This window comes from Metschnikowia bicuspidata, assembly GCF_001664035.1.
Source record: "Metschnikowia bicuspidata var. bicuspidata NRRL YB-4993 chromosome Unknown METBIscaffold_3, whole genome shotgun sequence".
In the NCBI taxonomy this organism is placed as follows: domain Eukaryota; kingdom Fungi; phylum Ascomycota; class Pichiomycetes; order Serinales; family Metschnikowiaceae; genus Metschnikowia; species Metschnikowia bicuspidata.
In genome coordinates, this window is record NW_017387733.1 from 204087 (window position 1) to 218773 (window position 14687).

General features: G+C 48.7%; 7 protein-coding genes across 7 annotated transcripts in view; 2 read left to right on the top strand and 5 right to left on the bottom strand.

The window, feature by feature from the left end:
* Nucleotides 1-248: 248 nt before the first annotated feature.
* On the bottom strand, nucleotides 249-785 carry IMP2 (endopeptidase catalytic subunit; the record flags this gene model as incomplete). Its single annotated transcript, XM_018857458.1, has 1 exon — nucleotides 249-785. One exon carries the CDS (start codon nucleotides 783-785, stop codon nucleotides 249-251), a length of 537 nt encoding a protein of 178 aa, XP_018711419.1.
* Nucleotides 786-1958: 1173 nt separating this feature from the next.
* METBIDRAFT_42303 (uncharacterized protein) lies at nucleotides 1959-2744 on the bottom strand (the record flags this gene model as incomplete). The annotated part of the gene is made up of 1 exon (XM_018857526.1): nucleotides 1959-2744. One exon carries the CDS (start codon nucleotides 2742-2744, stop codon nucleotides 1959-1961), a length of 786 nt encoding a protein of 261 aa, XP_018711420.1.
* A 3094-nt stretch (nucleotides 2745-5838) lies between these two features.
* On the top strand, nucleotides 5839-6795 carry RPP1 (RNA-binding RNA processing protein; the record flags this gene model as incomplete). The annotated part of the gene is made up of 1 exon (XM_018858806.1): nucleotides 5839-6795. One exon carries the CDS (start codon nucleotides 5839-5841, stop codon nucleotides 6793-6795), a length of 957 nt encoding a protein of 318 aa, XP_018711421.1.
* An 812-nt stretch (nucleotides 6796-7607) lies between these two features.
* ELA1 (elongin A) lies at nucleotides 7608-8150 on the bottom strand (the record flags this gene model as incomplete). The annotated part of the gene is made up of 1 exon (XM_018855334.1): nucleotides 7608-8150. A coding segment is annotated over one exon (543 nt), but the record flags the coding sequence as incomplete, so codon positions are not given.
* A 1123-nt stretch (nucleotides 8151-9273) lies between these two features.
* METBIDRAFT_167073 (uncharacterized protein) lies at nucleotides 9274-9966 on the bottom strand. The gene is made up of 2 exons (XM_018854666.1): nucleotides 9505-9966; nucleotides 9274-9479 (listed from the first exon to the last, which is right to left on the bottom strand). Exons 1-2 carry the CDS (start codon nucleotides 9819-9821, stop codon nucleotides 9353-9355), a joined length of 444 nt encoding a protein of 147 aa, XP_018711423.1. The 5' UTR covers nucleotides 9822-9966; the 3' UTR covers nucleotides 9274-9352.
* Nucleotides 9967-10111: 145 nt separating this feature from the next.
* Nucleotides 10112-10471, bottom strand: METBIDRAFT_11520 (uncharacterized protein; the record flags this gene model as incomplete). The annotated part of the gene is made up of 1 exon (XM_018854010.1): nucleotides 10112-10471. The coding sequence occupies one exon, from the start codon at nucleotides 10469-10471 to the stop codon at nucleotides 10112-10114; it is 360 nt and encodes a 119-aa protein (XP_018711424.1).
* A 2340-nt stretch (nucleotides 10472-12811) lies between these two features.
* METBIDRAFT_68849 (ferric reductase family protein) overlaps nucleotides 12812-14687 on the top strand; it is a gene marked incomplete at its 5' end in the record, with an annotated part of 3179 nt that continues 1303 nt past the window's right edge. The window contains 2 exons of the mRNA XM_018858374.1: nucleotides 12812-13173; nucleotides 13321-14504. Of these exons, the coding sequence (XP_018711425.1) occupies nucleotides 12812-13173; nucleotides 13321-14504 (1546 nt within the window). The remainder of the gene's footprint in view (nucleotides 13174-13320; nucleotides 14505-14687) is intronic.

The window sequence follows — 14687 nt, forward strand, 5'->3', positions numbered from 1 at the left end:
AACAACAGTTGATGCTATTCTGAAAAACAACAGTTAATGCTATTCTGAGAAACAACAGTTGATGCTATTCTGAAAAACAACAGTTGAAGCTATTCTGAGGAACAACAGTTGAAGCTCTTCAGAAAAACAACAGTTGAAGCTATTCTGGAAAACAACAAGTGAATGCTATTCGGAGAAACAACAAGTCAATGCTATTGAACCAGACACCAATGCCCAACCTCTCCGTACACCCTGCTGGAAGAAGACCCTCAGACGCTTTCAGGAGTCTCGGGCCCCTGCAGAAAGCCGTTCCGGGCACCGCCAGATATATCCGAGCCGGCTCTCAGCAAGGGCCAGACGATGCCCATGACCTTCCCCACAACAAGGCCCTGGCTGATCGGCCCGAACTTATTGGAGTCTACCAGATGGAAGGCATTGTCGCCCTCCACCCAGAGATGATTGCGGGGAACGAGCGCCTGTTTTTTGGGGTACAGGCTGTCCCGGGGAATAATCACGTCGCCCTGGAGCCCCACCACGCGTTTGGTGACGAGTTTTTCGGGGTCCTCGGGCGAGCGGAACATCACCACGTCGCCCCGCTCGAGCGAAGTGGGCCATTTCAAGTTGTATTTCCGGATAAGCACCACGTCCTTGGCCGTGCTTTCTGTGCCTGGGTTGAAGGTGGGGGCCATCGAGAAGCCCGACACCTGGCACGGCAGGAGCACGTGATCAAACACCGTGAACGCTACGGGGAGCCACGTGACTGCCACCAACGTTCTTTTGAGGTAGGGGTGGACGGGAAAGCCCATGGCGGATTGCGGCAAAAAACTACTGGCTGAGGTTCGATGTGCTTTGGTGCGCAGCTTCAGAGGTGTGCGTAGAGCCAGACTGGGGCCCGATGTACGATCACGAGATTTCGGCGGACCGAGGACTACATGGGAAAACCGGCCCGGGTCGGAGCAGAATTGCTTTTATTTTGTGAATAGAGCTGGTCCTGATGGCGACCGTATTATGGATGGCCCACGAATGCAGTGGTCATGTGACCGTCTGGTTCCCCGGGCCAATCATCAAGCTGGACGTGGTAAGTTCCCAAGAACAGAACATTTTTTTTTTTTTTGTTTTTTTGGAAAGGGGAGCGGAGACCGCCTGGCTGCTGAATCCAGCTGGGCTGTTTTTGACATGATACTGCTTTCTGCTTTCTATGGAGTGGTTGTCTTAGTATCGTATGGCAGATTGGGCAGTGGGGTCGCACTATATTAAAGAGCGATTAAGCCGATGCTGACGGACCATGTCAATGCACCGCAGAGAGGCTCCGTTCGTGATCCACTTCATAATTGCGAATGCATCTATAACTATGTTGCGGATGCTGTTACGGAGACATGCCACAAGACCATGCATTGACGGCTTGGCATTTGGACAGTCACGGTGCGCTTGATGAGGATCAGTGTGCGGCAACTAGGCCGTGGGGGATTTTACACTGAAGCCCATGGCCCGTAGGAAAAAGCAGGGCCTCGCACAATAGTGGGGTTTCCGAGCAAAACGCAATGCGCCGTCGTATTGTGACGTTGCGGTCCGACACCAGTTCATTCATACGAGCGCTTCCCAACCAGGGTTCTCCACCTGAATATGCGTGGTGTCTCCATAGCAACAGACGCCTCCATAGCAACACGCGTTCGGCGGCCGGCAGAAGGATATCAGACGCATCTGCGGTGAATGATATGTCAATCACAGACACCGACTTGCAGTCCCATTCCACCCTTTCTGAGAACAGCGCACAGCGCGGCGAGCTAGCCATGCTACCCTGATCCAATGCTCGATGCTCGCGTTTCCCACGGAACGGGAGGTCCGGGGCCCTGGTCTGCCAAAACCCAAATCTGGGCTCCTCAAAACCCCAGAGTCCAGGGACTCCAGAGACTCAAAGCCCGTGTCTTCAGAACCAAAAAGTGCGTGGTCCAACCCGTGGACTCAGGCCCTAATCCAGCCTACATGGCACCCTTGACCAAGTACAACGTGGCTCCATTCGGAATGCTTGTGCTGACCTTGGCACTTGCCGCTAGCACCACCGGCTCGTCCTTCTCGGCTTTGAACAAATTCAAGCGCTCGCCACTCTGCTGCGTGGCGTTGTTGTGGTTCATGATGTTCATTGTTTCGGCAATGGAGTCGAGCGCACGGCCCACAGACCACATTTTCAGCACCCACACAGCCCTGCGCTCCGTCTCTACCGATATCTGCTCGAGCTCCTCCTCGTTTCGATTAACATAGAGCACCCACATAAAAACACGATCGGCTGCGTTCACGGACGCCGGGCCTTTGGCGGACTTCTTGATCTTGGCCACTTCCGCAGTGGCGCTCACGGCCCTGCTGGCCAGCTTGCCGAAAAACGACGATTTCTTTTTGGCGTCCCGCCTCAACTTCTGTAAGTGGAGGAACTTGGTGAGTTTCATGAGCGGTGTCTTCCTGTCACGTGCCGGCGCTGTGCCCAGCGACTCCAACAGGGCATCTAGCAATTTCTGGTGTCTGGCCCGATCGGGAAATAACGATGCAGCCGAGGGCCCGTTTGATGCCCGGTCGATGCCCGCTGTTTTCGGTGCGTTTTTTTGGCGCCGGCCCACACACTCATGGTTGTCCAAAGTGCGGTGGGCCGAACAGTAGGTGCCTTTGCAAAACTCGCAGTGGAACGGTAGGAAATCCAAGCGGTGGCAAAAGGCGCAGTTTTTGCCCAAGTCCATGATACCCTGGTCATCGTGGGCCCGCTCAAGTGCACTCATGAGGAGGTGGTGCGTGGATGTTTCCTTGCCAAACTGGCCGGTCTGATTTGTGGGGACAGTGGATGACATTTGATGGTGCGGCCCTGGAAGTGCGCGACGTGATGTGGAGCAGGCGAAAACTGATGGTGTTGGCAAGAATGGCCGGCCTGATGGGGGAAAACTTGTTTGGAAAGCTTTTTTTTGGATGAGGAGAGGCTGGCTTGCTTATTTCTGCTTTGTTTTGTTCTGATTTTTGAGTGGCTCTTGTGGACCCGGGACGTCTGTCGGGTGGCAATGGAGTAGAAGGTTCTAGTAATTCTGGAGAGCAGGGTCAGACGAGCAGAACAGCCGCAGCACTTTTTGAGGTCAGAATAATGGAATAGATATGTGGCTTCAACAGGTCCGCGGAATATGGATTTCTGGAAAATAGGGTTTTTGCCCGGAGCCTGGGCCTTATATACGCTTGGTTGAGCCGTGATGGCATTTGCCTTTGGCCGCGAAATGGGTGCAAAATATGCTCCTGCGCTTACTAAGCCATGAACCGAAGGCCGAAGAAGAATCCACAGATATGAGTGCATGGCCGCCACTGCCGACTGAAAATTCGGTATGTATGATTTGTGCTCCAGAGCTGCAAACCATTGGTAGGCGGACCGATGCTCTCACAAATTTCAAAGTAAATTGGATGTGCAGAAACTGGGCACATACACGCAAACGAAGGACTCCGCAGATTCTTCGGGACCAAAATGGATTTCTTCACAATAAAAAAGCAGTTTGTTGCGTATTTGCAGACCAGGATCGCAGCTCTGTGTTCAATATAACTGTTTACAATTTGTTGAGGCCAGAATTAGCCTTGGATTGATATTGCGTGGATGTTGAAATTCCACAAATCATAAGCCGAAAAAATATTTTTGATGACATATTTGAAATTTACTCCGTGATGTTGACCTTTTATGGCCCTTGTACACGAATTTCAGTGAAGAATCTGCTTTTACCGGCTTGGGCACATGGAAGTGACAGGTGCTACTAAAATTGACCTGGAGCAGAAAAGTATTTGCGCGCTCGAGTGTCCGATATGTCAATTCTGACACCGCCCTTGAACCTCTGTTTGATTTTGAGCCAAGGCCTGTGATGAACAGCTCTGTCAATTTTCCATTCTGCTGCTTTGAGATGTTTTATTGAAGGCGAGTTCCATAAGTAGAAGTATTTCTGTTTGGGTGTAGATTCTGCCTATTTAGCTTGATATAGTCATCAAAAGGCCTTGATATGTTTGATTTCAAAACTTGTTGTAGTAAAGGCGTATTTTCATTCTTTGCGAGCGGCAATCAAATGTAAGATGAGTAAAAGCCAAGAAGCAAGAAATGCAAACAAAGGACAAGTTGTAATTGAAGTCCGCCTCTGATATTATGCTGATTACTCCCAAAATCACACCTACTTTATTTGATTACACTTCAAACGTTTTCCAGTGCACGTTTACATGTAGCCTTTTGTGCTCAATTCTCCTTCATTCCGTAAGGTATTATAAAAGTTCAGAATCAAGTAACGAAGGCGCCACGACTGATTCATTTTTAGAAGGGGATTTCCGGGACAATACTGTCATATTTGTGGCTACGTTTCTTACGAAGCTTCAGAAAAAATGGATTAACTTTGCCTGAATATGACACTCGACTAGAGTTCTCTGATAAGCATCTTCCTGTTGCTGTTCATGAGTTTCTTTTTTAACTTTTCCAAAACTTTTAACTATCAAGAACCATTTTCTGGCTTTACTGGTTTCATTTATCTTAGATATTTCAAGACCAGGTGAGTCTTGAAGTCGGGAGGAACTTCAATGTTCGCATTGAAAAACATAGAGTCCATCCTTTTTTCAATTATTGTTGATATTTGACTAGCTGATGAATCAAAAAGCCATAGTGGAACATTAAGAGAATGCTTCATCTGCTACCAACTAATTACTGACAGAGCCGGTCAAAAACTTTGAACAGAAGCAGTGGCGCATTGTCAACATGGTAGCGAGCTCACGAACAGCTGGAACATGAATGTTAATGCTATTCGAGTTATTCTCACCCAAGCACACCACTGGTCCTATAAGACTCATTTAGATTCTGTATGAGCAACTTAGCGTGTAAAAACAAGCCATCTACGAGTCCGGTGGTCATATTACCGGATTTGGCGAGCTGAAGATCAACAGCTGGAGTGGAGCATACTTCAGAAAGATTCAATTCTCAAATTCAGCACTATGGTTTGAAGCTTCTGCAATTTCGAGTTTTGCAAGCTTGGCTAATGTTCGTGCTCAGTCGTGTATCCCACGGCCATATTGCCAATTTATTTGGGTAGGAGAGTTATATATCGAAATAGTGAGAAAAGCTTGTGATTAGAACGGGCCTTTGAGAGTAAAATAGGCAAGAATTGAAGTGGCACGCTATTATTATCCCACGTACAAGCAAAATATACGTTCCATAGATTTCTGTTCAGACTCATGTTTTTCACCAGACCGCCTGGGTCCCACGCAATGGTTAGATGAAGCTATATAACGAAATATTGACTACTGCTTAGATATTGACAAAACTGTTCTAGGTGTCTTTTCAGCTTCAAAGGTGTGCTCATTTTGATAGGGCCAGTTTCTGGGTGAACTTGGCACTCTATCTTGGGGAGCTATGCGTGAAAATTGTAAACGTGGATTCAGATATCGAAAAAGCTTCTGATCGGAGAAGTATAACTCAGCTCATTGAGGAAGCTCAATGTGCCATTTCGGTGACACGCGATCCAGTAGGTGACTCTAATCAGCAGGTTCACTAACCTACGCTCGCATATCAAAGCAGTTGATTTCCACTGACAGCAAAACTACAAAGTGGGGAAAAAATTAAACAAGATTTTACCTTCGCCAGCACAAGGCGTGTTCTCTTTGATTGCCTCGAAGGTGGTTTTCCCACGTTTTCTTACGCTCCATATGTCCATCTTCATACAAGCGAGATGATGCTTCGCACCCAAGACTCATCTCATCACCGGCCGAGCATCATACTACATCTGAGATATCAGAAAGCCTGAACACCCACAAGTGGCAGCGGTTTTTCAGCCAAAAATTTCCTCCACCTTTTTTCTGATTTTCTTCTAACGCAGCATGTATGATATAAACGTGCCGTGGCCCAGTTCAAGCTACGCCCTGGAGCCGTCGCCAGCTGAGCTCACCAACTTCTATAACACCATCGCAATGCTCCATTCTTTTGGGTACAATTACCTCGCAATCAACTTTATTGTGGACGAGGCGGTCAAGCTTCCTGTGAACAGCCCCAGCAAGCTCAACCCGGTGCCAATGGCCGAGCTCCGAAAACGGTTTGGGGCGTTCTCCAAGCTCCGGTTGTTTTCCCGAATCACGCTCGTGGTGTCCGATCCGGCCAAAGCTCAGAGCATTCTGAAAATCAACAACACCGGCGCATTTGACATTGTTGCAGTCCAGCCGACCACGGAGAAGGCGCTCCAGCTCACGGTGACTAATCTCGATATCGACCTTCTTTCGTTGCCCATGGCATCGAGATTGCCGTTTTTCTTGAAGCACAAAACCGTGGGTCTGGCGTTGGCCAAAGGCGTCAAGTTCGAGATCTGCTACAGTGGCCTAATAGCTGGCCCGGCCGGCTACGAGTCTTCCACGGCACTCGGTGCGTCGGGCCATATCAGCCGCAAAAACTTCTTTTCCAATTGCCTCCAACTAATCCGTGCCTCGAGATGCCGAGGCCTAGTCTTTTCCAGCGGAGCCACGGAGCCTTTGCATGTGCGCAACTATGCGGATGTGCTAGCCATTATGAACTCCTTGGGCCTCAAGGTATCCAACAGCAAGGAGGGGTTCCTGGCCCATCCCGAGTCTGTTCTCGTAAAGGGACGTCTCCGCATCAAGTCCCACAAACAGACGGTGATAGTTGGCGACGAAGCAGGCACCGATTCCAGAGCAGGCGCGCTCTTTGGGGGCGAGGATTCCAAGAACGGTGTTCTAGATGATTACAAGAAGAAAAAGGGCGCAGGAAAGAGAAGTTTGGAACACCAGGCCGACAGGGCGAAGCGTGTGAAGACGATGTCGGTTTGATACAGATCATGTATGGCGCAGAGATGAAGATGGTATGGAGCAAAGATGAAGACGGTATGGAACCAAAACGCATTTTGTTTGATGCAGATCAAGACGCACACAGTCCCAATCCCATCAAGGTGGGCCAGTTTGCACGACTGAAGATTGGCTATGTTTCCAATCGAGTCCCTTCATATTGCGGCCGAGCCAACATGAATTCTTGTTTGAGCACATGACATGTAGCAGCTGCAAACGTGGGATTAATCTTGTATGTACATTCGGCACCACCTGTAGATGCACCCTCGTGCACGGGCCACAGCTGGGGCGCGCCTATTATTCTAGTTGAAAATCGACGATTTGATCAGTCTTATCGGTTTGGAGTCTTGCGTTTTCTGCTCGTCGGCTGGGTCACTTCTAGTCTTCCCGTCACCGGGCCCTGCAGGTGCTTTTCGCTCCCCAGCTCGGGGTCGTTTCCGGTGATTTAAAAATATCGAAGGCGGTGGTTTGCGTTTCCGTGGCGGCGGCTGTATAGCCGGAAGCTCCTTATGCTCCATGACTTGCCCTGCTGGTGATTCCAGCACCGGTAGTGTATCGGGCACGTGACTTGCCTGTGGGGGCTCCGGTACACTGGGCGGAAAAGACGAGATATGGTGTATTTTGTCGGCTTTGAAATCACGCGCGGGCCCGCCAGGTGACAGAGGCCGGGATGGCTTGGCCGGGCTTCGCCAGATGCCTCTGTCGGGGCTCCTGGCGACGCCCGGAAATGTATTTCCGGGTGTCCTCTGGGCCGTCTGGAATGGCCGGTACGGGTCGTACGCCCTCTGAACACCGCCAAACATCAACAGCCGCTGCAGCACGTCACGCATGGCCTTCCCCAATATGGTTTTTGGCCTTGGTTTTGGCGTATAACTGCCTCTGGAAGCAGAGTGCTGGGGCACGCGGCGTCGTATAGTCGGGTCTGCCAAAATGCCTTGCACGGTGGTGATGGAGTTTTGGGATTTCTGTTTGCGGAGCTTCTCAGTCATTTTGCGGAGCCGGTCCGCGGACGTGGCTAGAAACTGCTCGCGTTCACTTAAATATCGCTGGTATAGTGCTCGTTTTGGCATCTGGGCATTTTCTCCGGACGGCAAAAGCCGGAGTTTGGCCGGATTGTAGGGCCGGTCCGGAAAGTCCTTCTCAATGAGGCCTCCCCAGAGCTCGTCCGAATGAGGCGTGACTGTGGGGCTGTTTTTTTCAAGGAGTGCTAGCTGTTTTGCATTGAGCCTTTTCAAGATAGGCTGGACTAGATGGTACGGCGTGTCCCCCACGTCGGAGATCCGGCCCGCTTGTTTTATGCACACCGACTGGGAAATCTGGAATAGCGACAGAATGCCGGGTGCCATTCTGTATAGATCTTAGGAGCGGGGTGCTGGATGTGGCTGGATATGTGGATGCCTGGTTTTCAGTATGGCTCAGTCCAGCAGGCCCCGGTGGAGTGCGAGAATCGCGTAGAGTTTTACTTTCTGTGCCTCGGAAGTTTAGAGCCAACCTCTTATTAGGCCAAGCCGGTGGAACAGGAATATACTCAAATTATTATATGCCCTAAGTTGAATGGGGCCTATTTGGGTTTGGAACAATGATCTGCAATAGTACTCTGTCAGATGCACGACTCGATGCGCAAGCTATGGTCAAATGGCTGGGGTTGGAGGAACGGGCTCACAACAAAGCATCAAAGCCCAAAACACAACGGGCATGCCTGGTGGTACTTTGAGGACAAACTTGGCCGCACAGGTGCCAATTGTTTCGATAGGCTTGATGTGCCTTGTGGAACAAGTCAGGGGCACGCATCACGTGACGGTCACGTGATGCGTCACGTGACCATGCTGCCCGGCCTCCGCCGCCGGTCCGCCCGACTCCAGCGCCTGGAAATGCTGCATTAAATACACGATCTGCCCAGAACCATGACAAGCGGGGCCGAGTCTTCTGTGCGGTGGATGTCGAATTTCATCCAAGATTGCGCGGCTTATTAGCAATGCGAGCGCATGCGATAACGAATCCACCGCAGTATTGGCATCGGGGCTTGTATGAGCAAGAAGCAGGCCACGGCACGCTAATCCAGGTTATTTTTACTCCCTCTTTCCAGTTTTGTATTCAGGTCCACTGGTCGGCCAGCCTATGCTTGCTGAACCTTATCTTGGCCGGGCTGTGGTGTAGGGGTGTGCTTATCGTTATCATCGCATATGGCGTTGGCACAGAGAAAATTGTCTAAGGTTTCAATGACCCAGCTTATCTACAAAATTCCAGGGGAAGTATTTGAATGTTTCTGGATCAGCTTCGAATATCGTGTATTGGGGAGCTTTGTACAAGCCAAGATAAATAAGGGAATGGGCCTGTGGGAATCTGGCATACTGGACAGCCCGTGTCCAGGCTGCTCGCCCTGAAAGTCTAAAATTGCGCCGCAATAAATAACGGGGTTCCGTGGGAAACTCGCACCGGGCAGATTCCATGAACAACTCCGGGAAATTAGGGTAAAAATAGAAAAAAAGAAAAAAAGAAAATATCAAAGATCCCTTGCGCATCTCTTGCGGCCCACGGGCCCTCATTCCCCGTTTGGTTGCCAAATCTGCACGGCCTGGCTAAGATCGCATGGTAGAGGCCAGCTCTGTCTGGTTGAATCCACAACTTCAATCCTCATCAGGGATCTTGAACCACATTTTCGGATGTTGCTGCACGTACTTCACCAAGCCGAGCCTGTTGACGAGATTTCGGATTGCGCTCAGTGAATCCATCTTAAAGACAAGCCCAATACTGGTAGATGTTCTGAAGAACTCGATTTCGGGCCGTCTGACTGCGAGAAAATTGTGCTCCAAAGTCCGGGCTGCGAGTGTGCTCACATAGGCCCCGAAATCCAAAGCAAACATCGTGATAAGTGGCACAGTAATGGCAACTATGGCTGCTCCCAGAACTACCGAAATGGCCGATTCTAGCTGCGCTCCGAGGAGGACGGCCCGATCGAAGATCTGATCGCAGAGGGTCAACTGGTGATCAAGAAAAGAGAGCGAAGACATTTGTTGGTGGATGTTAGTGCAAAATCTAACAGCCTGGTTTCAGACGCTAAATGTGCTGGTTATATACTTCCAATATCATGGTGCGAGATGCGACTAATAACTTTGTCTGGTTTAATTTAAGCTTTCGCGGCGTGCACACAGGCTCGCTGTACCTCAGTTATCAGCAGAAAAGTCAAATCCACCACGGACCAGCCGGAGTTTCAAAAAACAAAGGGAGCTATATTGGAGTGTGCTAACCTGGGCCTTCTGGTCCATGTGAAAATGGGGAATATGGGCTAAGCACGGTAGACCTAGCCGTTTCCCAACACGCCTGGTGTGTGCCCATACAAGCATACTGCGCAAAGAACAACAGTTTCGCCCACTAAAACCTGCTCCATGCGACTTCTAATTTTGGCCCAGCTACACTTTTCCTTCCTCACACTCCAACCACAGCCAGAGTGATTTCGGGGCGTCAACAGTGCTCTGTCCTGCAGACAGGTAGGGTGGCCATGAATGTCGGGCTGGGTGTCATAAACATTGGTATCACTGTTGTCATGAGTAAGAGTATTCCATATTTTCATGTATTCTTCTGTTGAGCTCATTGTTGTTGTGCTTTCTTCTTCAACGTTTGATGGTCTTGGATACTTCTTCAAGCTCTTGCAAGACTTCATGTTGCCGCATGGGCCTACGATCTTTCAGCTTACATCGAGGTGCACGGGTGAGTTGCTACTAAGTTTATTTCGGCAAACCGTGTGTGCACGTGCCACACGGGGAGTTTCTAAATTCCAGCTTTGAATAAATCACACCACCGTAGCAAGTTTCCAGTAGAAAACCGAAAACAAAATAAAGCGAAAATTTACTAGGGTCTGAATATTTCCAAGGTTTCTTAAGATTTCCTGCCAGTAGCCCTGGAAGAATGCGTGGCTATCGGGGCTCGTTCACTTCTGGCAACTTGGAGAGATGCGCCTGGAATTTCTTTTTGATTCATTCACTTTTTCGGGTTATTCATTTTGAGTTGCCATGAAGCTGGCCAAGCCGTTAGAGATCACACTCCTCGAATGGCATGCTTCACTTCGGTAGATATATCGGGCAGAAGCATGGGCGGGCCCGGGGATTCTGCATATACATGGCTCAGCCACCTCTAGCGATTGCTCTTGCATATTGCACAGGGCTGTGTGGTCGACTCTCAAAATCCAGGCATCAAGAGTCGCACTGCATTAGCGGAAATTGCGCAATACTTTGCACTGGCATAGCCAGGGCTGGCAAATTTCCCCACAATCTGTCTCTTCGCTTAAAACTGACATTTTCTTCCCCGTCATGGCTCACAATTTGAGTCATGTGGACGAATTTGGATGCATGGGCCAAGCTGCGGCCGTAAATTCAAGGCAAGTTCGGATTTTCAAGGCAAGCAAAGGTTCGGATCCTCAAGGCAAGTGTTACTTCGGATTCACGAAGGGATAAACACCTCAAGTGTTTGAGACAAATCATGTTTCCAAATCTTGCTTGTGAAAAATTAAAATTTTCCTTGTCGCCATTAATTATTTGGCTTACCTTCGTTTGCGGTCAAGCGAAACCAAGAGTCACCGGTACGCTAACTTTGGCCATCTGAGAATTTTAAGCCGCTGAAACACGACTGGATCCACCAACAATTGTTTGGCCCTAATACACGCGAAAGCCCCACGCGGCGACACAGTTTGAAAAACGACCTGAAAAAAAATAAACTCCTGTTTCCCCAGATTGTAACACGTACTTGCGAAAAGATCGGGCGGTGATGGGTCTTCCCAGTTGCGAGACTTAAAACGTTTTGCGTGAACATTCCATGCCTCAGTGAGTATGCCCCGAAGAAAGCTGAAAATACACAGCCTCTATTTGTCCCCCGGATACCTGTCATATCCGAAAATAATCTTGGCCCTGAGAACAGGGCAAATATTCGGAATTTGCACGGCATTCTAGTATTCAACAATGCAGCGTTCGCGTAACTCTCTCGCGCGCAGTTTCAAGAAAAAAAAGCTGCGTGACCCTCCGAGATATCTGGAGCTCCCGATAGACAGTCAGCTCCCTTTTGAAAGGGTTTACAAGATTTAGATAACACTATTGAATGGAGACCCTTCAAGATTCGTGACAAGTTATGGAAACGTTTTCCATACTGTACGCAGGTTTCCAGGCTGCGGGTTGCGATCGCGATCGATTAGATGCCCGCTTGCGACAGACCTGCACGCAGGACTTGCATGTCTTGTACTGTTGTGTGCTGGGCTCTACATTTTACCAGAAGCGATCTTTCCATGCGACAGACATCTTGCTACTATATGTAGAATTGTTTCGGAAACACAACGACGCTTTCAAGGGGAAGGCTTGTCAACTCAATGAGGGCAACGCCAAACTCCTCCTCGTTTTGGGGCACAGCGCTGAATTAGAAACTTCCCCACTATCTTGAGCATTTCAAGGCTTCCAGGTCCGAATCACGCCAAGTCATGGAAAGCGCAAATCTTTTCGAGTCAACTTAAGATCTAGAACAGCCACAAGCTCAACGCGCCATCCAGTGATTCTAGCACAATGGACATGCGTGGGGTTGATGCGGCACTGCTTTGGGAAGACAATAGCATATACACACCTACTGCCGAATGGCGTCAGTAGCTTCCTTGGCAACAGCCAAATTTATTCATCAAAGCAGTAACCACCGCTCTAGTTGAAAAAAATTATCAAGTTCTACTTTAGTGGAAAGGGAAATTTTGCCATTGCTTCCCAATTGATTTGGAAGTTGTCACATCTCCCTCAGACCTGCACCGTGGCTAAGCCTGATGTCTGAGCCGCGTACGGCATACACTTCATGAGGCGCATGGAGACGCATATCAATACAGGCTCTCTCAGCCTGCGCAAGAAAATACAGCCAATAACTGTTTTCAGAGGGATGATTATGAAGAGCTCCAGCCCGGCTATAAAAATTGCTGGGATTTTCTCTGCCACACTAGGTGAAGGTTTTTTTTGACCCATATCAAGTTTCGTCCATTACGATGCAAAATTTTCAAAGACTCCTAGGCTTTCTCTGTCTAGTCGTGAATGTCCTAGCGTATCAATACAAGAGCTTTAGTTTGTATGGCGAGGGGCTGGCTGAAGTGAGATCCTGCCACTCTGTACTTTACTCTTCGGTCACTTTTTGCGAAGGACAAAAACGTCGTGGCTATTCTTGCTATTGTTCAAACGAAAATGCTATGGCATCAATGGCTGGATGTGTGCAGCTGATTCAACAAGACCCTGGAAACGTTTTCGAATGGTTTGTCTCTTATTGCAATTCACGAAATCAGAGCATCACTCAAAAACAGCTTTACGCCTCACTTCAGTACTTTAAGCAATCAGCGAAACCCTTCACCGCTTTGTCAGAGTCATCACGCTCAAGTAAAGACACCTCCAATTCGAATAGCTCCGACTCCACATCCGAGCAACAGAATTCAAACAGTGAGATGTCCAAGAATACTTCCTCCCTAGTGATGCCAACATCGGGAGCTTCATCTCACTCATCAAGAGCAGCGAAATCAAAACGCTTAACAAGGATTGACTATCCAGTTTACGCCAATCACACAGCTTTGAGCTTATACTACCAAGCATATCGTGAGCGTTATGACACCTTTAACTGGGCGTATTGGTTAGCGAATGCCCTCTACGCCTATTGGGCATTTGTGTTCCTCATTGCAGCAGCTTGCAATTGGTCAGTAGTTATCTTCCCCGGATTGAGAAAAATGTTCAATGGAAGACTTTCAAAGACGTGGAGAAGGTATGTAACGTTACCAGCTCTCGTTAAGAAGAAAAAGACAACACACCAGCAATTTCTTGGAATTCTTAACCTTCTTATTCCCACAAGGTTGGAGACTATCATCCTATCAGGGTTCTTGTTGCTAACAGTTCTTTTTAACGCGTTGTACATGCCCTACACAGAAGGCAATCCCCTATTCAGCACCAGATCAATGTTTATTCTCCGTGTTGTTGCTGACAGAACTGGGATAATTGGTACTTTATTGCTTCCAATATTGATCTTGATTGGAGGGAGAAACAATTTCTTGCAATGGCTCACAAAATGGAGATTTTCAACTTTCGTCATGTATCATAGATGGATTGGCCGGGCTATTGTGGCAATGGTTTTTATTCACTCAGTTGCGTACACTGCTTACGTGGTCAAAAAGGGTGGCTATGCTAGCTTCATGAGCCAAGAATATATAATATACGGCACAGTTGCTACCACTGCTGGCTGTATCATTTGCTTCCAGGGTTTGCTCTACTTACGCCGAAATTGGTATGAAGTCTTCTTAGTGATTCATATTTTGATGGCAGTTGCATTTATGTTGGGCACATGGATGCACATACGAATGCGTATGTACATGGAATGGCTCTTTGCATCCGTTGCCGTGTGGTCATTTGACAGACTTGTCAGAATTCTCCGGATGATCTGGTTTGGCTTTCCCCAGGCTACTGTGACTTTGCTTGCCGATGACTGCTTGCGAGTGGTGGTTCCAAAACCGAACCACTGGCCTTCCGTGCCTGGTGGTCATGCATGGGTGTACTTCTGCCACAGTTGGTATTTCTGGCAATCGCACCCATTTACGTTCTTGGACTCCACCGTTGAAGAAAACAAAATTGTCTTCGTTCTCAAGACAAAGAAAGGTGCCACCAATTATCTCACCAAATTGTTGGCAACGAGACCTGGAAAGACAGGTACTATCAGGGTCTGCGTGGAAGGACCATATGGCGAAGCTTGTTCTGTCAAGCACCAGGATAATGTTGTGTTTGTTGCCGGAGGAAATGGAATCCCAGGCATTTTCTCGGAATGCTACGACTTGGCTCAAAAGTCTGCAAACAATGCTAAACAGTGGATCAAATTAATCTGGGTCCTTCGTG

What these genes read in the sequence shown, in the direction of transcription:
- METBIDRAFT_167073 (XM_018854666.1), bottom strand. Translation starts at nt 9,821, where the DNA reads ATGTCTTCGCTCTCTTTTCTTGATCACCAGTTGACCCTCTGCGATCAG. An exon ending in ATCCGAAATCTCGTCAACAG is followed by an intron (nt 9,480 to 9,504) that starts GCTCGGCTTGGT and finishes AAGTACGTGCAG; the next exon opens with CAACATCCGAAAATGTGGTT.